The following is a 24,153-nucleotide window of genomic DNA, read 5'->3' as shown; positions in this document are numbered from 1 at the left end:
GACAGGAAATGAGATTCAAACTGGCCAGACAGGAAAAGGAATTCAAATTCAAATTTTCCCGGGGCTTTTCCTGTGTGGCTGGTCAGAGCATCCGAGCTCGTACTGCTGTCCAGAGCGTCAACAGAGTGGTGCACTGTGGGATAGCTCCCGGAGCTATTAGCGTCGATTTCCATCCACACCTAGCCTAATTCGACATGGCCATGTCGAATTTAGCACTACTCCCCTCGTCGGGGAGGAGTACAGAAGTCGAATTAAAGAGACCTCTATGTCGAACTAAATAGCATCGCAGTGTGGACGGGTGCAGGGTTAATTCGATGTAATGGCGCTAACTTCGACATAAACGCCTAGTGTAGACCAGGCCTTATAGTAAAGCGAAACCAATACTGGAAGTACTGCAAAGAGACACAGCAGCTCCAGGCCACACTTTTAGAGAATTTCCTACCCAGTAATTATTTTTTGTGACCTGGAGTGCAGAGGACAGCCAACCTTGAACTTCACCAAAAAAGCTGGGCTGTTTTTCAGCAGGCAAAACAGCTGCCTCTCCTCTCTCTGCTTCTAGTGAGCTGTTCTCTTTGAGGCCCCTAGCCATAGATCTATCCCCTTTTCTCCCACACTCACAGGGACACTACAGAGGCTGAAATTAATTCACCTTCAGATGAAACAAAGGCTGACAAGAGACTGCAAGTCATCAGAGCAAATATCTTCTGAAGACTGAAATTACCTGATTAGCATGTTGCTAAAAGGCTGGAAATCCAGACTAATTTTAATCAGGAAGAGTACTTGTACTTCTGCTGGTTATTTGGGGAATTCCAGAAAGAAAGCGCCCTTCCTTTCCTCTCATTTGTCAGTATATTAGAATACATTGCCTGATCCATCGCAGACACCGAAGTTACTCCAGTAACTCACACTAAAGGGTACACCCTCTGCTTGGAAGCCTGGATCTCCAGGTCTAAATTAAATGTAGTAACTGCACCCTGCACCAAGCTCTCAAGTATTCCCCTGCATAAAAATGCTTCTCTATCAGACATTCTGGGCCATAAATTGGAGGCATGCTCTCTGGAGAAAAATTGAGCTGGCAGCAAAATAATCAGGAAGGATCACTCCGTGCCTCCTAACTCTCCCAGACGGCCACTGAACAGATAGCAGACATCTGAGAAGGTAAGGAATTAAATCTCTTCCCATATGTTAGAACAGCAGAAGCTGTTCTTTACATAACAGATTGCTATCAGTTCCCTTAATGACATCACTCAATATGCCATAAAATTGGCTGCCAACACTCTGGATACTTTGCTTCTTGCCAGAAGGGCTCTCTAGCTCTGGCCATGGAGTAGAAGCTGTATTGACAAAATGAAGGTCAAGGAAGTCGCCTTCAAAGGCTCTCAGCTCATAAAGAGCAGTCTGGATGGCTCCTCTCAGCAATTCATCAGACTATAAAACTGTCCTTCCTGGCTCAGCCTGCTGGCAAAAGAGCACCAGAGTGGATTCCTCTAGATATTTGTGGTTGAAGTCTCCACCCATAATCCCCCTATGAAGCACTGGCAATCAAAGCTCAAGAATACTAGCCAGTCCTTTCCCAGATCAGCACCCTCAGGTCATGATTTCAACAAGTCTGACAAGGGCAAAAACTCCATCGCTTCATCACTTCCTGTCTCTCATTTTCTCAGAGAGAAGGGTAGGAAATTTCCATCAGATGTGTTTCACTGTACGGGCAAGATATTTCAGTACTGTAAAGGAGGGCTATTTCACAGGAGTTTCTTTCTGACCCCTTTAGTCGCAGTCTCATATCAACCTTTCTAGCAAAAATACAAACAAAACAAAACAAACCCCTGAGCATAGCCCTGGTTAGGATAAGGTGCTATCTGTAAATATAAAACCCTTGAGAATTCACAGGAACTCATTCCAGGCTGCTCTCTGATCCCAGAATACCCAAGACCTGACATATAGCACTGCATCTCAAGTGAGCGCACAGTTGCTGTCAAAGGTTGAAGGTGGAATCCCTGGAGGTCCCCTCTGGCAGCCAACAGCCACAACGGTAGTAGACTTTTAAAGGATGTTTACTTTCAAATTCCCTTAGTGCTAAACTACCTGCACTTCCTCATGGGCATCTGTGTTCTCCCTTAAGTGGAGAATTAGCTCATCTGTACCTGATTGTTCTCAGAAAGAGCAAATACACATCAAAAAGTGAGGAAGATATTTGATTAACTAGGGCCAGTAGTGAACAAAGAGAAAAGCTCTTCACTCTGGCTTAGTTCATAGCATATCTGAGTGTACTGAAAATTTCAAAGATCTGGCCTGCCCAGCCAAGGAGAAACTCCATAACTGATCATAGATGGCACACTGCAGGTTTCCTCTCTCCACCTATTTGCAGGAAACCACCCTTTGCTATTCCTCTAACTCAGTCTGTAAACACTCTTACTGCCCTGGCCCAGTTATGACACATTATCATCATCACTTTCCCTGGAGGTTGACCACTGTCCCCACTGTTACCACCCATCCCCTCAGCTGGCACGGCAGAGCCATTTGGGCAGGAGGGGAAAGTAGAAGAAAATCACAAGCTGAAACTTCTTGGGCCTTCAAGCTGATGTCTGCAACTGAACAGCCCCAAAATGTGCTTGAATAGCCTCATCTACTCCCCAGGTCTCAACTGAACCTTTGCCCTCTGCAGCAATTTTCACTGACTGAAAATCTACAATGCGATGATATGAAGGGGATGATGAAAAACAATGTTTGAATAATCCCTCACCATGTAGACTTAGAGGAGGGTTACTGTGCTGATGTTCACTGCTACTGTGAGTAAATGAGGCATGTGTTATATACCTGAATAAGCTGCCATTTGGGTAGCTTATTTGTAAGAAAGACAGTCAAAAAAGGAAGTACAACATTCCTTATAGTGCCCTAGTGACCAAGAAAATGGGAGACTAAACCTCGGGTGTCTTTCAATCACTCTTCAATGTTTCGAGGCTCTCCTCTGGAGCCAGCCCCACTGACGATCAGGGCCTCTGAACTGATGCATTTCAAGTTATGTGATCTGTTTTGTGAACATTAAAGCTTAAAATGTTACCAGGTCATTCAAGTCCTATTATCAGTGGGAAAAGGGTGGCTAGACTGAATTTGTAGTATCACACACATCGTACTCTGTGTACAGAGCAAGAGGTTGAAATAATGCCCATGAATTTTGTTCTCAAATTTGTAACTGCAATGTCATGACTGCAATGTGACAGATGTCAAAACAGAACCGAGTCCCTCATTAATTCAGAGATAAACATACAGAATATATTCTCTTGAATAGCAATCCAATATGTTAGTATATGTATGCCATTTCTTGTCATGCTACAGCTGGTTGCACATAATGCTCTACCATCATAAATATGTTTGATTTTGTTTGTCTTCTGTAACCCTTCTGCCAGATAGAGCTGGCAGAAACACAGGCAAGATTCAATGTCTAGGGGTTTCTCTTAACATCACAAAATAGAATTAGCTCGAGCCTCCAACTCAGTAATCTGGAAAAACTAAACAAACACCACCCCTGGGCACCTCAAAGAGGCAATACTTCTTTGTGTTTACAACAAAATAAAACTTAATAGAAGATAAAAAAGGGACCCAACATTAATTTGGAAAAACACCACAACCACAATTCTATGACAGATACAGAGGCAGCAGTGGTAGTGACTCAAGCAGTGGAAGACACAATGAAGATGACTGGATGTGGAAGCTGCGATATGTACATGATCCTGGAGGGGGTACCTGAAAAGAGTTTTGTCTGCATGAAGTGTTGCCTGATGGACCTGATGGAAGAAAAGATCCGAGGATTGGAGATGCAGGTGGAAACTCTGGTTGAGTTCAGAAGGGGGTTTGAGCAGATGATGGAGCAAAGACATGAGGAGGCTGAAGGGAAAAGCTCAGACTTGCAGATGGAAGCAGGACCAAAGAACTCTGAGGGGAGACTGCTGGGTGAGGAAAGTGGACAAAGAAAGAAGAAGTGGGACCGCTAAACATTGAGGATGGGGTGCAGGTTAAGGATAATCTAGGCATGGCCCAATATCTAAACAAATACTTTGCCTCAGTCTTTAATCAGGCTAATGAGGAGCTTAGGGATAATGGCAGGATGACAAATGGAATGAAGATATGGAGGTAGATATTACCACATCTAAGGTAGAAGCCAAACTCGAACATTTAATGGGACTAAATCGGGGGGGCCCAGATAATCTTCATCCATGAATATTAAAGGACCTGGCACATGAAATTGCAAGCCCATTAGCAAGAATTTTTAATGAATCTGTAAACTCAGGGGTTGTACCGTATGACTGGAGAATTGCTAACACAGTTCCTATTTTTAAGAAAGGGGGGAAAAAACGTGATCCGGGTAACTACAGGCCTGTTAGTTTGACATCTGTAATATGCAAGGTCTTGGGACAAAATTTTGAAGGAGAAAGTAGTTAAGGACATTGAGGTCAATGGTAATTGGGACAAAATACAACATGGTTTTACAAAAGGTAGATCATGCCAAACCAACCTGATCTCCTTCTTTGAGAAGGTAACAGATTTTTTAGACAAAGGAAATACAGTGGATTTAATTTTCCTCGATTTCAGTAAGGCATTTGATACGATTCCACATGGGGAATTATTAGCTAAATTGGAAAAGATGGGGATCAATATGAAAACTGAAAGGTGGATAAGGAACTGGTTAAATGGGAGACTACAATGGGTCATACTGAAAGGTGAACTGTCAGGCTGGAGGGAGGTTACTAGTGGAGTTCCTCAGGGATCGGTTTTGGGACCAATCTTATTTAATCTTTTTATTACTGACCTTGGCACAAAAAGTGGGAGTGTGCTAACAAAGTTTGCGGATGACACAAAGCTGGGAGGTATTGCCAATACAGAGAAGGACCGGGATATCATACAGGACGATCTGGATGACCTTGTTAACTGAAGTAATAGTAATAGGATGAAATTTAATAGTGAAAAGTGCAAGGTCATGCATTTAGCGATTAATAACAAGAATTTTTGTTATAAACTGGGGACACATCAGTTGGAAGTAACAGAGGAGGAGAAGGACCTCGGAGTATTGGTTGATCATAGGACGACTATGAGCTGCCAATGTGATATGGCCATGAAAAAAGCTAATACGGTCTTGGGATACATCAGGCGAGGTATTTCCAGTAGAGATAGGAGGTGTTAGTACCGTTATACAAGGCACTGGTAAGACCTCATCTGGAATACTGTGTGCAGTTCTGGTCTCCTATGTTTAAGAAGGATGAATTCAAACTGGAACAGGTACAGAGAAGGGCTACTAGGCTGATCCGAGGAACGGAAAACCTGTCTTATGAAAGGAGACTCAAAGAGCTTGGCTTGTTTAGCCTAACCAAAAGAAGGCTGAGGGGAGATATGATTGCTCTCTATAAATATATCAGAGGGATAAATACTAGTGAGGGAGAGGAACTATTTAAACTCAGTACCAATGTGGACACAAGAACAAATGGATATAAACTGGCCATCAGGAAGTTCAAACTTGAAATTAGACGAAGGTTCCTAACCATAAGAGGAGTGAAGTTCTGGAATAGCCTTCCAAGGGGAGCAGTGGGGGCAAAAGACATAGCTGGCTTCAAGACTAAGCTTGATAAGTTTATGGAGGGGATGGTATGATGGGATAGCCTAATTTTGGCAATTAATTGATCTTTGACTATTAGCAGTAAATATGCCCAATGGCCTGTGATGGGATGTTAGCTGGGGTGGGATCTGAGTTACTACAGAGAATTCTTTCCTGGGTGTCTGGCTGGTGAGTCTTGCCCACATGCTCAGGGTTTAACTGATCGCCATATTTGGGGTTGGGAAGGAATTTTCCTCAGGGCAGATTGGCAGAGGCTCTGGGGTTTTTTCACCTTCCCCTGCAGCGTGGGGCACGGGTCACTTGCTGGAGGATTCTCTGCACCTTGAAGTCTTTAAAACATGATTTGAGGATTTCAATAGCTCAGACATAGGTTAGGGGTTTATTACAGGAGTGGGTGGGTGAGATTCTGTGGCCTGCGTTGTGCAGAAGGTCAGACTAGACGATCATAATGGTCCCTTCTGACCTTAAAGTCTATGACTCTATCCTACCTGGCTGGTACACCAGAATCAGTTGTCTCCTTGTAGACATAGGGGGATTGGTGAATGGCCTTCCTGAAAGCAGTTCCCCTGAATGCTTCCAGGAGTCTCTCCTGGGGGCTGCAGAGCCACTGTCTGCTCTCTCCCAGAGCAGCTCAATTGTCCCGGAACTTCCTGCTTTTAAGCTTTTATTCCATCTCTGACATGACTGACAGGGCCAGAGGGGCAGGGCCAGCCTTGCCCACAGCAGCTCTTTAACCCCTTCATCACTGGTGAGGGGTTTATACATCCAATCACATATGCTCACAAGTCATACAGTAGGCCTACTATTGCACACACAGTTACTGCCATTGTTGATCAGTTACTGTGTATGCAAAGGACCATTCAGACACCACTAACATAAAAATAGCTTACTATTATTACTATAATTTGTATTGCAGCAGAGACTGGAGGTCACAATCAGGATCAAGGACCCACTGTGCTGGGCTCTGTACAAACATACGATAAATGATGGTTCCTGCCCCAAAGAGCTTAGAGTCTAGATAGGGAGAGCATTCAACCAGGGGCTGGGGGAGTGGGGAGAACAGAATGGAAGGGGATGGAAAGGCAGAAGACAAGGGTGCCAGTAATGGGAATGCTAGGATTCATGTAGTCTCACACAAGTGCAGTTTGGAGGCTTAAACAAGTTGGGGCTTTTTAATAAGATAAGTGGACAAGGGATTAGTAAAGCACTAATAGGCCATTTGCTTAGTCACTATAATTAGGCAGTTTATCAGGGCATCACAGTAGATTTGCACATACCACACTTTCCTTTCTCTGGAATTTAATCACTCAGACTATGCCTACACTACAAGCAAGGGTATGAGTCTCTTGCTCACATACGCAGGCTCACGTTACCTCTCATGGAGCTACCGCAAGTAAAACTAGAAGTGTAGCACTTGTAGCATCAGCAGAGGCCTGGCTGAGTCACGCCAAGTACAAACCTGGCTGAAAACAGTGTGGGTGTGTACAAGGCACGGGTCAGCCATGCCTCTGCAGCTGCTATCCATGCTACCACAGCAACATTGCTATTTACACTCGCACTACCTCAGTGAGAGTACGTCTACATGAGCAGGGGAATCACACCCTACTTTGTAGTGTAGACAGAGCCACAGACAGGGGACAAGTGGCTCCTGATATACATTTTTCTGGGAACTGACTCACACTGTACTATTCTAGTTACAGACTTGTATTACACTGTACTGTCTAAAGGGTGATATTGTACTCAATTTTACAGTCTGGGCTCCCTCTGTAATTTGCTGCAGAGTGCAGTTCCTGCCATAGATCTTGTTATACAATACCTGGCTATGCATTTTACAGCATGTAACAATCTGGCGTACTGGCTACAGACTAATCAAATCATTTTACTGACACTATACTTTTATTGTAATCTACAGTGCTATGGCATCTATTAACTCCCACCATATTGTATGTCATTATATCCTAATTTGGCTACACACTGGCAACGTCTTATATACCAAATTAACTTACATCCTTCTTTAAAGAGAGTGCACTGTGTATAAAATTGACTGTGCAATGATAGCTTTACGTTTGCATCATAAAGATGAATTTTCTCTCATCATACTGTATTAACCATAGAGTGATGCTTTAATTCCTTTGGTTATACAGTAGGTTAGTACATTTGAATTGTGTAGTGAGATGTGGATAGAATGACATACAATATGGGAATTAATAGTGGCTACGATATTGTATGGTACAGACACCAATGCTTGTTTATAAATTTTCAGAGACATGACTTTATAAGGCTGTGTCTTTATTTTAATCCCAGACAAAAACTATGTTAAGAGGGAGCTAAACTTGGAAGTACATATTAGTAATTAAGAATAAAATACATTACAGGGATGGTGTAATTATCCCCAAATTAAGCATTATAAATCCAGGAAATTGAGAAGTTTAAATGTAAATTAGGCCACAACCCTTAACTCTGCCATTAGAGACTCTTCAAACTTCCCATATAGTTAAAACTCACTGAAATCATAGAAGATTAGGGTTGGAAGAGACCTCAGGAGGTCATCTAATCCAACCCCCTGCTCAAAGCAGGACCAATCCCCCACTAAAAATCATCCCAGCCAGGGCTTTGTCAAGCCGGGCCTTAAAAACTTCTAAGGATGAAGATTCCACCACCTCCCTAGGTAACCCATTCCAGTGCCTTACCACCCTCCTAGTGAAATAGTGTTTTCTAATATCCAACCTAGACCTCCCGCACTGCAACTTGAGACCATTGCTCCTTGTTCTGTCATCTGCCACCACTGAGAACAGCCGAGCTCCATCCTCTTTGGAACCCCCCTTCAGGTAGTTGAAGGTTGCTATCAAATCTCCCCTCACTCTTCTCTTCTGCAGACTAAACAAGCTCAGTTCTCTCAGCCTCTCCTCATAAGTCATGTGCCCCAGCCCCCTGATCATTTTCGTTGCCCTCCGCTGGACTCTCTCCAATTTCTCCACATCCTTTCTGTAGAGGGGGGGCCCAAAACTGGATGCAATACTCCAGATGTGGCCTCATCAGTGCCGAATAGAGGGGAATACTCACTTCCCTCAATCTGCTGGCAATGCTACTATTAATGCAGCCGAATATGTGGTTAGCCTTCTTGGCAACAAGGGCACACTGTTGACTCATATCCAGCTTCTCATCCACTGTAATCCCAGGTCCTTTTCTGTAGAACTGCTGCTTAGCTAGTCGGTCCCCATCCTGTAGCGGTGCATGGGCTTCTTCCGTCCTAAGTGCAGGACTCTGCACTTGTCCTTGTTGAGCCTCATCAGATTTATTTTGGCCCAATCCTCCAATTTGTCTAGGTCATTTTGGACTCTATCCCTGCCCTCCAGCGTATCTACCTCTCCCCGCAGCTTAGTGTCATCTGCAAACTTGCTGAGGGTGCAATCCATCCCATCATCCAGATCATTAATAAAGATGTTGAACAAAACCGGCCCCAGGACCGACCCTTGGGGCACTCCACTTGATACCGGCTGTCAACTAAACATCGAGCCATTGATCACTACCCGTTGAACCCGGCAATCTAGCCAGCTTTCTATCCACCGTATAGTTCATTCATCCAATCCATATTTTTTTTAATTTGCTGGCAAGAATACTGTGGGAGACCGTATCAAAAGCTTTGCTAAAGTCAAGGTATAGCACACGTCCACTGCTTTCCCTATATCCACAGAACCAATTATCTCATCATAGAAAACAATCAGGTTGGTCAGGCATGACTTGCCCTTGGTGAATCCATGTTGATTGTTCCTGATCACCTTCCTTTCCTCCAAGTGCTTCAAAATGGTTTACTTGAGGACCTGCTGAGTGGTTTTTCCAGGGACTGAGGTGAGGCTGACCTGGCTGTAGTTCCCCAGGTTCTCCTCCTTCCCCTTTTTAAAGATGAGCACTATATTTGTCTTTTTCCAGTCATCCGGGACCTCCCCCGATCGCCACAAGTTTTCAAAGATAATGGCCAGTGACTCTGCAATCACATCAGCCAATTCCTTGTTATATGGTTGAATTTGACTATTTTATATACCAGGGGTGACATCCTAGACCCACTGAAATCAATGGGAGTATTGGCATTTACTTCAATGGGGCCAAGAATTCCCCCAGATACCTAGATCACCAGAGCTACCTCTCAGGGTTTTAAATATTCATTGTCCAGGTTCATGTATGTTCATCATATGCACTAGATTGTAAAGATTTTTTAGGAGTCTAGAATGTACTTAATTTTGTGATTCAGTAAGTGCTTTTTTTCATGCTAACACATATTATACATGGTTCTTTGATCCATTAAATTCCCTTTCTGCCCTTGCTGACAAAAGATCCCTCTTCTCTCTCATAAACATCCAGGGAATAAGATATCTCAGAGATAAGGAGGGGGAAAGAAATAATAAAAAATATAGACATAGAAATTGATGCTGCAGTCCTTCCTCATGCACGCCTTCTATTTTGCCTGAGTGAGGAGTGCAGGGTCAGGCGCACGCCTTCTGCATTAGATATGTGCAATACAAACCTACTTACACACAAAATAGAGTCCAGTGGTAAATTGAATGTCAACAAGTTAGAAGGATTTTAGTTGCATCTTTACTCTGATCTTTCGTAAAATACTTTCCATAGCAGCCTGACATCACAAAATAATTACGCTATGCCAATGACAAGGGGCACCTTCCCAAAGTAACATGCTTAGCAATACTATACCAAATATTCTGTAGAATTTGCAGTTTGTAAACAGAATCTTTTTTGAAGCCCTGATTTTTTTAAAACAGGTTTAGAGATCAATGTTATAATTCCCTTTAGTCCTATACAATCAAACAGTAGATTTCTCTCTTATAAAGACTAATCTCTCTTATAAACATCCCAGTTTACATACATATTGTGGGTGCAAAAAACTGCTATAGTGGATTTTAATTTAGCAGTTGTCTCCTGTGATCCCATTAGATTGTCTCTCAGGGGAAGAATAATGTCTATTTTTTGGTCAGAATGCAAGACAGAATGGAAATTAAGGGCGGGGGGGATGGACAGAAAGAAAGCCCACTTTCCTGACAGACAGCTGTTGGTCACTTTGTTTATTTTTAACTGGAGAAAGTAAGCATAGTATGATGATGAGCACAGTAAATGAAACAGAATAGAGAAGAGCATTCATCTAGACCTGCAATTCCTCACAAATGGATTCTGAAATTAAAGCTGATGCAACCACCAGGCCATCTGCCTGACAACTGGTGATGTGCCAGCTGTATATTTGTGTTCTGCTGTGAGGTATTGGCGACAGTTTGGACCACAAACTTCTTTGAGATTGGGTGTGAATGTACCCTTCAATTAACATAGCTGTCAGGTTGAGTTAACAAAAAACCTCCCACCCACCAAGACAAACGACAGTTGTGAACCTGCCCAGGAGACTGCACTAAGAGGGTTTCAGTAGTGGGTTGGGGACATGGGGGAAGCACATGTGTATGCACCAAGCAGCAACCTGTAAGCACAGTGTGATCCTGGAGAAAGAACTTTTGGGTGTGTTGGCTAAAGAGGCTTGGGGTGTAAACTAAAAAATGCTCCTTTTGTTCCTGGTTCCTCCTGTGTTCCTTGTAAATAAACAAAACTGCATCAAAGAAAATGCCAGACTCCATCACTTTCTACTTCCAACTGGAACATCCCCAGAGTCCCAAATTCTGACTAGCCACTCAGGTCAAAAAGGAGCGCCATTTCCTTCAAAAAGATTCAAACCATCTCACCCATCTTAAATTCAAACGTGCATGGCTGGCAAGCCAACAGAGCTTTGAATTTGATAAGAGGAAGAGGAATTCAAGAAGGCAAGACATGACATTTTGAAGCAAAGATAGTCACTAATGGCTATTTTGTAAAGAGTTCAGTTCCCATTTAGACACCTAAACTGGGAGCTGAGCTTGTGAAAATCTGGTCCTATGTGAAGGATGCTCTCTACCATAGCACTGCTGTGCTGATGGATGCCACTTCCTAGAAAAGTAATAAAAGATGGCTTTAGCCAGAAAGAAGTCTGTTTGCCAAAGATGCAATCTGCTGACAAATCAGGTTGTTCACAAGACTACAGGCATCCAATCCTTCTTTAAAGTTGCCCAAGTTACAGATTCCCTAGCCACAGTTTATTCAAAACTAGCAAGGAATTGCCAAGCAAGCCCATCCAACATTAATCAACAGATTATCAATGAAGAGACTTGTTTAGGTTTCTCTTCCAATTTGAACCCGCCACCCCTGTACAGGGAAAGAAATACCTGCAGCAAACCTTAGAGATCTAATTTGAGAAATGATATTATTGTGGTATAATGCTTATACTTGCAGTTAAGTGTCATTCTTTTACTAATTCGGTGATATAATTTTACAGAGTAATCTGAAAGAGAAATATTAAGAAGCAGCAGCCAAGTAGTAATTAACTTTCTTTAGAGGAGAAAAAGCAATAAGAATGATAAATTCTTATTTTGCTGAAAGACAGAGACCATAATTTCTCTCTCAGGGAATTAATCTAAGAACCTTGAATTAACTCTTTGGGAAGCTACACTTTAAGCTTTCCTAGTGAAGATCCATTGCCATGTTTGGGGACATAATACTCTAAGATTTAGTAGCTGAGTTTAAGTAGATGAATTCCTGGGGGAAATCTTATCCTGAAACACACTGTCCTAATCAGTTAGTAAGATTCATCTCTGTTTTTGACAACCATGGGCCATATTTTTTTTATCTCTGTACGCCAAAAAGCGTAACAACTTTTTGCAAAATTGGTGGATACATTTTGCACACAGACCCAAACCTCCTAGCACAGGTCTCAAGTGTGCCTCGTTTTTAGGGACATTGCTCATTGTAGTCCCAAAACTACCTACATTCCACAAAAGTTTGACCTCCCCTTACTTATATAATTGAAAATCACATCACAAAGTGACTCATTATATTGAGATTATAGAGTCATTTAAACTAAAGCAATGAATACCATGTCATTTTAAGTTTCCTGCACGGTTTTTTGTGCCCCTCATTTTGGGTCTTTGCCACACACTGTATCCCAGCTCTTGTCCTTGGCAGGCTGAGAAGTGTTCCTCTTTCTCAGTACGTGCACAGTCACTGAATGGGCAGGGAATACTGCCCTGGAACTTACTGATCTCCAGGAATCATGGTCACGCATGCAGAGACCTTGTGCCACCACACTATTATCCGAGCCCTTCCAATATAACTGCTGCCAGGGCTTCTCTTGCCCACTCACTCTCAGGAGGTAGAGAATCAGGAGATGTTCCATGATGCAGAGGAATATTAGGATGCAATAACTTTTTGCATATTCCCCACAGGAATGTTGTTGTTGGGAGGAAGAATAATAATATGCAACTGCTGGCACATCCCCTCCCCATCCCATATCCCTGACCCTGAGGGATCTGTTCCTATTTTGGTTATATTTTTTGAAACATTAATATCTCCTCATGTCAAGAAAGTATTATTGAAATGAAATTAAGATCACTTCCACATGCAGATTGAGGACACCCCCTCTGAGCCAAATTCTGCTCACGTTGCTTACATGAGGCTACTTGTCTCATTCAATAGGCTATTCCTGTAAGTAAGGCAAATAGATTTTGGCCCTATGCCAACAAAAAGCAAGGTTTCACAAGTGGTATTTTCTAAACATCATAACTCAGTAAATTTTAATTTGACCTTGTAAGGTCTGTGTCTATCTTACTCTCCCACATATTTATAGCATCTAAAACATAACCAGAAAAAGGAGGAGGATGAAATATGACATCTCATCAACTATTTATCATAAACCATATATTCTTCAGCCTTTTCTTTCTGATATAGTCTCAGTTATTGGACTGAATTATCTTTTCTGAAATAGCACATGATATGCTTGTGTCAAAGAGACGCTCGATGGAGGCTATCGGCTACTTTTTTATAATAAATGAAATTCAGAAATTTGCATCTGGCTTCTCATGGAGAAAATAAAGCAGCCCTTTCCCATGTTATATATGACCTTCTCATTCTAAGGGCAACTTGCTTCAAGTCTTCCGCATCTCTCAATCTGCCAGCAATGAAGATGGATAATATCTTTTTTAGAATAGATAGATCTTAGAGTATATTATATTCCCCTTCTTAAGGATTCTAGCTGTAATTTTCTCTTTCCTAGTAATTGGGATTTGCACACTGTTCCACACAATGATGCATATTCTAGCTATCCGCTCTGTCATGCTGCCACTGCATTTTTTTAACAATGCTGCTTCTAACTGATGTTATCAAATTCTGCAGACTTTTCCATCTTTAGTTTTCTTCATGTCTTTCTTTTTCCATTTCACCATTTCTGAACGAACACGTTTTTAATTTTATTTCTTTGTGACGTTTCACTACTGTGACCTTGTCGTTCTTCAAAGCTGGATCTTGTTGGTTTTCAAATACTGAGTCCAGACTGTCTGTCTGATCATGCTACAGATTTTTGGTCCTGATATGTCTAGTGTTTTTATCTTTGTAGGATCAAAGTAGACTGTTTATACCACAGTACATTACACTTCTGAAAAGGTATAGATGTCTCCATGTTTGAAATTCAACTGACCTTGTTTCATAAAATATATTCTACTATATCTAGTCGTACCATGCTGCTCCACATCTTTGTTTCATTTTCTTATACAGAAACTTTCTTCATTAAATCTTCTGTGTGGGATTTTCAAAAATACTCAGCAATGGCCTAACTCTGCTCCCAATGAAGTCAATAGTACACCTCCTGCAGATTTGGGAGATAGGCCAATGCTGAGTGCTTTTGAAACCCTGCCATTCATGAACAAGTACCTGGTCGGCCAATGTTCCATGCTTGATGCTACCCTTTTTTCATGCCCTCTCTCGGGTTTCTGTTTGCCTCTCATATAATGATTTTTTTTTCAGGTAAATGGAATTCTTCCTCATATTGATTGGACACTTCATGCATATTTTGCCACACTGATCCACTATCTCAATGATTCCCCAACTGATGGGTAACAACCCCCACTGGGATCACGAAAGGCAATCAGGGGCACGGCGGAGGAGGGGGTTCCAGTATATGGAAAATTTTATTACAATCTAAAGCAAAGAAAATCTTGCTCCACCACTCCCTGTACACTCTTACCCTTCAGGGTCCAAGTATCCTCTGTCAACCTCTTGAAACACACACAAATAAATTATATAGGTTTATCACTGTTATCATTGATACAATTTTTTTAGTCTTACTTTTATAGTAAATTATAGGGGTTGACGTCAAATAAGGGGTTGCCAACTTGTAAAGACAAGAAACACTACATGCTCTCAACAGTAACTTCTCCTTGACCTTCCTAAATAATAACCTATAGCGATGTATTTTTTTAATCTATATGCTGCACCTATCACATCCCTTTAGGTCATGTACTAGTAATAATTTACAAACAAATACACCAATAACCATCCCAATTAACATAATGTCAATAGAATGACACTAAGTGTGTCAGAGCCTTACCCCAGTCCACACCCAGTATACATGGGCTGTGTACTGATGATCTCCACTGAGCTTGGAGGAAAAGAATCTCCCCTCAGGCAACAAAGTAATAGTGAGGTCATATGATGGCCACTAAAGCAGCCTCAAGTTTCCAGTAGTTTCCCTTCAGTTCTTGCACTGTCCCCCCACTGAAGATAATCAGAGGCTGTAGCAGCCCCACCCTCACTTCTCTTATGGGCCAGCTCCTAATTTTCCCTCTATGCAGGGAGCCCACACAATGCACAGCCTTACTCTTCTTTGTGCAGGGAGGGCTCTAGCTTTTTTGCCGCCCCAAGCACGGCTGGCAGGTTGCCTTCAGCGGCATGCCTGGGGGAGGTCCCCGGTCCCGCGGATTCGGCAGCATGCCTGCGGGAAGTCCGCCAGTCCCGCAGCTTCGGCATACCTGCCGCCAAATTGCCGCCGAATCCACAGGACTGGCGGACCTCCCGCAGGCATGCCGCCAAAGGCTGCCTGACTGCCGCCCTCGCAGGGACCGGCAGGGTGCCCGCCTCAGCTTGCCGCCCCAGGCACGCACTTGGAGCGCCGGTTCCTGGAGCCGCTGCTGGATTTGGTATCCTGCCCTCACAATACACTGAGTCTGCACTGGTTTGGCTGTAGTCAGGGCCCTCTGTGCCTTTTGTCAGAACTGCATCTGAAGAAGTGAGGTTTTTTTACCCACGAAAGCTTATGCCCAAATAAATCTGTTAGTCTTTAAAGTGCCACCGGACTCGTGGTTGTTTTTGTGGCTACGGACTAACATGGCTACCCCGATACTTTTGTCAGAATTGTTTCCTAATGGATCCACAGCCCACTTTTCCCAACAGGAACTAAAAAGCTCAGTCATCTCAATCTGGTGAGGAAGTATTTAATTTAACTAGAGTTGGTATCACTGTTGAAACTATGTAAACCCATATGGATGTTCTGGGCCTGACTTTCTACTGCCTTAGGTCTTGTGTACTCACTGCATTTATACAGAGGGAGTGCAAAGTGAGTGCAAAATACTACCAAAGGTGTGAGTGAAGAATTCTCCTTTGTACCATTATACAGCCATTCAGTTATAGATTTTAAGACCAAAAGGAATCATTATGATCATCTGGTCTGGCCTCCTGCATAGCAAAGGCCATAGAATTTCACCAAGTGTTTCCTGCATCAACCCCATAACTTCTGGATAAGCTACAGCATATGTTTTAGAAAGAGACATCCAATCTTGTTTTAAAAAGACTCCAAACCACAGAGAATCCACCAACCCCCTAGGTAAGGTGCACTAATGGTTTATTACCCTCACTATTAAAAATGTGCACTTTATTTCTAGTCCACATTTTTCTAGCTTCAGCTTCTATCCACGGGTTCTTGTTATGTATTTGCTAGATTAAAACGCCCTCTACTACCAGAAATCTCTTTCCCGTGTCAATACTTGTAGACTGCAATCAAGTCACCTCTTAACCTTCTCTTGGAAACACTAAATAGATTCAGCTTCTTAGGCTCTCATTGGAAGTCTATTCCAGACCTCAGATCATTCTTGTAGCCCTTTTATGAACCATTTCTAATTTATCAATATTCTTTTCAAAGCATAGATACTAGAACTGGACACATTATGTCAGCAACGGTCTCATTTATGCTATACAGAGTGGTAATACCACCTCCTTACTTTTACTTGATACTCGCTGGCTTTCCATAATACAATCTCCCATCTATAAATCCCATCTTTCATTCCTGGTTCCTAGAGGTAGGAACTTGCATTTGACTGTATTAAAACACATGTTGTTCAAGTATGTCCAGCTTACCATATGATTTAGTTCACTCTGTAAAACTGACCTTTCCTTATTGTATTTACCATTCACCAATTTTTTGTGTTATCTGCAAACATTACAAGTAATGATTTTATATTTTTATTTATTTTTTTCCCAGATCACTGATAAAGATATTGAATAGCAGTGGGATGTGAACAGATCCCTGTGGGGCACCATTAGAAACATCTCCATTGAATGATTATGCCCCATTTACAATTATTTTTTGAGATCTATCAGCAAGTTTTTAATCCATTTAATATGGGTTGTATTTATTTTGTATAGTGCTATTTTTTTAAATCAGAGTACCATGGGAGACTTAGAGAAGTCCATGCATTTTACAGTATGTCAATGCAGCCATATTTATCAACCAAATTTGTGATCTCATCAACTATATCACTTTTGTTTGACAAGACCTATTTTCCATAAAACCATGTTGATTGGTATTAGTTATATTTCCATCATTAAATCTTTACTGACTGCATCCTAGATCACCCTTTCTGTAATCTTGCCAAGAATCAATGTCAAGATAACTCGCCTATAATTACCTGGGTCATCCAGTCTATCCTTTTAAAATATTGGCAGAACTTTGGCTTCTTTCCAGTCTTCTGGCATTTACCTAGTATTATAAGATTTGTTAAATATCCCTGTCAATAACTTAGAGACCTCCATAGCCAGCTCTTTTAGTTTTCATGCAAGAATTTTATCTGGTCCTGCAGACTTAACCCAAGTGTATATGACAACACGAGATGCAAGATAGTGGAGAATCAGTCCCTTTAATTTTGATGCAACCCCACTTGCCATCTTAATCAATGCACAGAACTAAGATTCTATTTAAAAGCTTGTATATTGCAATGCATTCCACACCAGCATGGTTTAATAGATGTTTCTACACTTACCCTGTGTTTTGTCTACTTTTTCCTTAGCTGGAACTTACAATCTTACAGTGACCCAAGAAAACCAAAACAAACACCAAAAGCAACCACAAATGCCTTCCAGTGGAAAAATGCCTTAGAGTGAGAGACTTAATGAGCTCAGTTTCTTTAGTTTATGAAAAAGAAGATTGAGACATGACTTGATCTTTGAGGTACCTAGAACACTTTGGATGCTTGATAAATAATAAAGAGCAAAATACCCAGTTTCTACATGTGATGGGGAAAAGTTGTACATGCACATACCCGTGCCTGCTCCTGGTCTTGGTCTACACAGATTCTAACACAGAAAATTGGTGTAGAGTCCAACATTTGTGTGCATGCAGGTGTTTAAATTTTTCGAAGTGCATGTATAAATATTTGAATGTACAGTTTTGCAGGTGCAAGAGTGGAGGTCATTGACTGAAAATTGGGCCCTTATAGTTGGCTATCAGTATATGAAATTGCTTATTGATATTATTACACGCGTGACAACAAAAAAAGTGTGAACACTGAAAAAAATCATTACAGAATTTAATATATGCTTTCTACAGCTACACAACTGAGAGACTGAAGTGTAATTTTTCTCACATTCTTCTAGTTAATCAAGCATTACATACCCAGAAAGAGAGATTAAAGTGTATATGTTTCAGATATCGCTTACCTTTTATTCAAATAAAAATTATTTTTCCAAATAAGGGCCATATCATCCTGTTAGTCTCTTCTACATGAGTTATTATAAACTATGTCCTGAAGGATTTTTAAAACCAAAATCCTAGCCCATTCCTGCCGCCCTAACTCAAGTAAAATCCCCTAGGCGGAATGAGAACTGAATGGGATATCATCAAAAGATGTCAACCTCTGTGTTTGATCCTTCATATGTAAATGCAGCCCCTCTACTATTGCCAGATTTAATAAAAGCACTACATTGTGTTCTTCTGTTACAGGATGTATCAAAATAAAGCCCAAAATAAAATATGCACCCACACTTTAGTAGAAATATTCATATTTTACTACACGGGTTGGCAACCTTTCAGAAGTGGTGTGCCGAATCTTCATTTATTCACTCTGATTTAAGGTTTCGTGTGCCAGTAATACATATTAATGTTTTTAGAAGGTCTCTTTCTATAAGTCTATAATGTAAAGTAAATTAGATTTTTAAAATGTTTAAAAAGCTTCATTTAAAATTAAATTAAAATGCAGAGCCCCCCGAACCGGTGGCCAGGACCCAGGGAGTGTGAGTGCCACTGAAAATCAGCTCATGTGCCGAAGGCGGCACACGTGCCATAGGTTGCCTACCCCTGTTTTACTACTTCAAAGGTGTTTGGTTCTTGTTAGCTAAATATACCTTTATGTATATTTAGCTAACATTATTTATTATTATAACATCTATTTATGAGAACAACATTGCATGATTATGCTGAATGACCTACACTCTTAAAACAATGAAATGACAACAAAAACAGAACGTGATAGAACTTGTAGGAAAATTGCCAGTGCTCGTCGAAACTGAGTAATGCTGATTTTCTTTTCTAGTTATACCTCTATTCCACAGCAGTTACATGCCTTCTTCTGTTATAAAATCTTAAAAGCATGCAACCTGCAAGGATCTACAATTCCGGATTTTCAGTCATATTTCTTTATCTTTGAGGCAGATTTTTGAAACCTGGTTTTAAATTGAATGATCAGATAATAGCTAAATTAAGATAAATTAAGGTATAATATTTAAGCAAGCAGCAGTGTCCGACCCTTTTAGTATCCTGTATCTTTCTAGTCCTTGTTCTCCCAAGGCTTTCACAAAGAGCTGACAATGAAAGACAACCAACCAGCGTTATACTTATAAGTTCATTTCCATGGAATTTTCATTTTGGAACGAAAAAAATTAGATATGATTTTCAATAGAACTCAGTACTGGCTAAATTATGTTCCCATTGACGATGATGGTTAAATTCCCATTGTTGACTTCAATGGGAGTGGTTATGCCACCTTTGGAGCTTTTGAAAAAAATCACACTTCAGATTTGCTTGAAAAATGGGAACACAAGTCATCAGTGCCACCCTTATGTGTCTGCAGCTTGATACGAATCCAACCAACTCTTTTTTCAAATAGCCAAATTCGTGCTGTGATTTCTAAACATTTTTTCTCAACTGCACAGGAATAAAGTCACAAAGCCAAAATTCATTCCCGGCTTACACTGACTTCTGTTTGTGTAAAGCGGGGCTCCAGATCTCTGGTGTTGGAAAGTATACCAGTGATCTAGAAAGTTAACTGCACTGGCCGTGTAAGGTGCATGACCAAAGCAGGTTGGAGATGCATTGGTTCAGTGCATAGTCACAGCACTATCTACCAGCTAGGTTTCAGTGGAGCCGTAGCCACAGGTCAAAGCTCCACCTGTCTTTGGTAGACAGGAAATCCCCAGTAGAGCCCTGGGACCTTACTGATGCAAAGAGATGCAGCTTGCACCTCCCTGCATCAATGATGATCCATAAAATTAACAGCATATTTGAAGATATTTTATAGAAGAGGAAAAGAAGTGGCTAATATCACACAGGATTCCCAGAGCAAATATAATGGGCCAATTCCTATTCTCACTGAAGTCAGTGGCAAAGCTATCATCATTGACTTCAAATGACTTCAGGATCAGGCCCAAAGTGATAAAGGAAGCCATTGTTCTGTGCAGAAACTTAAACACTATAAACAAAACAACCAGCAAGTATACCTAGAATACATAAACAAACAATACATAAGAAATGTGAAGAATTTGAAAACCCATTCTGAACAGACAAGAAATTCCTACAGCAACCCAGTAACTGTAAATGGCAAATTAAATAATAGTGAACAAACAACTTGGAAGAATCAGAGCTGTGAAAATTAAATTAATTTAGCTGTATTAAGGAGCCTGGATAAGTAACTGTAATACCCATTTTGGAGACATTTCCCCGTGCTTCCAAACAGCTTATTTCTGCAAAGCAAAAACCTCAACTTTGGTGGTTTCCGCAGGAGGGCAGGTGAGATTTGTGCTTAGATGTCATACTCAGGTCCTCCCCAGATTGTTACAGAATTTTTTTTTCTTGTTAAAATTTCTTTTATTACCATCTTAACTCTGGATCTCATTCCTCTCTCCTCTACTTCCTGCTGCCAAAACCTAACATTTTCCACAGGCTCTTTAAAGCTTTGTTATACCCTTCCCCATCCTGCTCCTCTCTCCTAACCCAAACTATAGCTTGTTTGGAAACCTAGGGAGGGAATACTAGGGGAGCCCAGGATTTCTCTCTCTCTGTATCTCTTTCTTCCCCATGCACTTTCCTAAGGAAGGCACTAAATGCTTGTGATGGGGAATTTCAGATGAAGTCTGCATACCTCTACACTGAAAATAATAACTACAATGGGATTTCTATCTTTCTGCCATGGCGGAGGGGGGGGGGGAGAGAATAAATCTTGTTAAAAACACACACACAAAATCCAACGACCTCAGCTGCTCTCCAGCCTGGCAAGAATAACAAGACTTCATCCTGTGATGTTACTGAAAGGAGGAAGGTTTCCTGGTAACTACATGGAAATTCGCACTAAGGACTAACCTTCAACAGGTTACAATACTACTGCAAATAACCCCCAGCAGTCAATCTTTCTTGTTCTATGTGGCCACTTTATAGCATTCCCAGGTTTCCCCTACCATTTTGTTATGACCTTTGATCTACTAGAGGACAGATTTTTGCTGGTGGTTTCACTATATTTCTTAATATGCCAGCCCTGTCCAAATGGATGTTCTGGGTTGGATGTACATGGTTTAGTTTCTAGATTCCTCTCTGTTTTATTTAACAATTTCTGCTCACTGGGGCTGCTTTCTAAGACACACATCTGTTTTTATGAGGATGCAAGGGGAAGAGACAGCGGTCATATGTTACTCTAGCATATGCTTCAATACATTACAGGCAGTCACAGTGTACACACGGTCTGATATAGACAGGTCATCTCAGTTGTTAATGCAGTTAAGCTTTTTCATGTATTAGCATGATCTCCCAACTTCTCTCCTTCCACGGGGTGACTTTAACTCCGGGCACAGTTACTGCATGGAAGTTTTGACTTGACACCCCTACACATACACATACAAACACTCCAGCCCCATCTCTGCGGGGAGGATATTACCCCTTGATAGTCAGTGTTAATCTGCGTGTCTCTATGAGCCCCCTAGCCCCTTCACTGCATGCGGGATATTAACCCAGTCTAAACGACTACCACTGCATGTAAGTTTCTCCAGCCCCCCTCTCCCTGCATAGAGACTGACTGTTGAGTAACCCTTGGCGGCAGGTGCTGGTGAATGGGAGATGCATGACAAACCCCCCCCCCCCCACACACACACACACACACACACGCACTCCTATTAACCCGTGAGACTCGGGTGCCCGCAGCAGGCGTAAGTTTATTCCCCGCGCCCGCAGTGCTGACTGCACCCCTGACTCACCCGAGGTCAGCTGCATCCAGGCGCAGATCTTGTAGACGGTGGCCGTGTTACAGAAGAAGAAGAGGGTGAAGCAGACGATGCAGGCGATGATGAGCGTCATGGAGAGCCCGATGAAGAAGGAGGCGGCTTTGAAGGCTCCCGCGGGCAGGCTGGAGAAGTCCGTGAAGCTGCCCCGGCAGGTGAGTTCGCGGGAGAAGCCGTTGCCGATGCAGTAGTGGAAGAGCCCGAAGTAGCCCGCCTGAGGGGTGTCCACGCCGTCGCCGATCCAGTAGGGCTGGATGAAGCACACCACGTTGACGATGGCAAAGCAGATGGTGAAGATGGCCCAGAGCACCCCGATGGCCCGCGAGTTCCGCACGTAGTTGGTGTGGTAGAGCTTGGCCGCCTCCTGAGCCGGCAGCATCCCCGCCGCTGCCGAGGCTGCCGCCGCCGCCCCCGCCGCCGCTCCGGGCATCCTCCCCGAGAGAGCCCCGCGCGGTGCACTGCCCGCCCCGGCGCTGCGACAGCCAGACCCTCCGCCCAGCGTCACACGCTTCGCGGCATCCCCCGCCGCCGCCTAGGGGGCGAGCATCCCCAGCCGGCAGGCGCTGGCCCGGGCGAGAGCCCGCCCTGCTGCCGTCGCCGGCGCTGCGGCGGCGAGTGCAAAGCCCCCCGCGCTGCTGCCCCGCCGGCTGCTGCTGCGCAACCGCGTCCCGGCGCGGCGGAGCCGGAGGGGAGGCGCGCGCTCAGGTGGGCAGCTGCCCGGGGCGTGGGGGGCAGCGGGCAGCCGCGCTGTGCCCCCACGCAAAGGGGAGGGGCCGGGAGCGGGAGGCCAGGGGTGGGGGACGGGGAGCAGCCTCCGACCAGGCTGCAGAGAGGCCCTGCACAGAACGGCGGTGTGCCGGGGCTCCAGAAGTTGGAGCGGGAGTATCTGCAAGCAGGGCCACCCGGCACGGGGGAGAGCTAAAGAGGGCCTGCAAAACCTCCAGTCTCCCCTAACTCAGCCCCAATGTGGGCTTCCTGGGTTTTCAAATTAGGTTTCTACTCCTTCTCCTTGTGCACCTGGCCTTGGAAACACAAGGGCTCCCAACAGAGCACCAGGCTTAGAAACTAGACACCGAGTGTTGTACAGTAAAGAGCATTGGTCTCTCGCAGCCATCTCTGGGGACTGTCTGGAACAGCCTGGGGCACCTGCCTAACTTCCCTCACGCTTGCTGGCACATGGACTCTCTCACCCACAGAAGTTGGGCTAATGAAAGATATCACCTCACCCACCTTGTCACTTTCAAATCCTGGGACCAATAGGGCTACAACACTGCAAACAGCACTGACTGTCCTTTGTCCCCCACAATCCAGTACCTGTCTACTGCACAGGGGAGGTGATCAGAAGGCTTGGACACCAGTCCCTAGGCAGGGTCAGTAGCTGTCTGCATAAGGTTGAGCTACCTGCCACTTGCAGCAGTGGTGGCCAGACTCCAAGAGGATCTGACTTTAGGTGGGATTCTCCATTGCTATGGAATATTTAGGGTAAAAATGGTAACAGCTTCCATGTGCATCAAGCCACCTGAACTCACAAATTCTGGAGTCAAGCATGAGATGGGCACAAACAGGGTTTTCATTGTGGGGTGGTTATGCACACATACAGCAAGTGGATGCTCGAGGATGGGTGCACACAAAAGGGCTTGGTTATGGAAGTGGTCTCAGGAATAGATGTGTGCAACAGTTTAGGGCAACTGCACCTGTATCTTCCCAGCTCCCTACCATTGCCTGTCTTGGGGTGGAAACCTGTGTCTCAGTCCCTTCCGACTGGCGTATTTCCAGGCTGCACAGTTCCCCACCTACATTGTATTATTCCCAGCGGAGATAGGTTGCCCAAGCAAAACTGCTTGCTTTTTCTTCAGAGACTGATAACAGAGTGATTGTCA

The 24,153-nt window shown here is 43.1% G+C and overlaps 1 protein-coding gene across 3 annotated transcripts in view; it reads right to left on the bottom strand.

Moving 5' to 3' along the window:
- Window positions 1-22,718, bottom strand: part of LHFPL3 (LHFPL tetraspan subfamily member 3) — a 427,282-nt gene extending 404,564 nt beyond the window's left edge. For all 3 annotated transcript variants that reach the window (XM_034766197.1, XM_034766205.1, XM_034766187.1), the window contains exon 1: window positions 22,250-22,718. In XM_034766197.1, the coding sequence (XP_034622088.1) occupies window positions 22,250-22,703 (454 nt within the window). In that variant the 5' untranslated portion in view covers window positions 22,704-22,718. The remainder of the gene's footprint in view (window positions 1-22,249) is intronic.
- Window positions 22,719-24,153: the final 1,435 nt, after the last annotated feature.

This window comes from Trachemys scripta, chromosome 1 (assembly GCF_013100865.1).
Source record: "Trachemys scripta elegans isolate TJP31775 chromosome 1, CAS_Tse_1.0, whole genome shotgun sequence".
NCBI lineage: Eukaryota > Metazoa > Chordata > Testudines > Emydidae > Trachemys > Trachemys scripta.
This window is presented reverse-complemented; position numbering and strand designations above follow the sequence as displayed.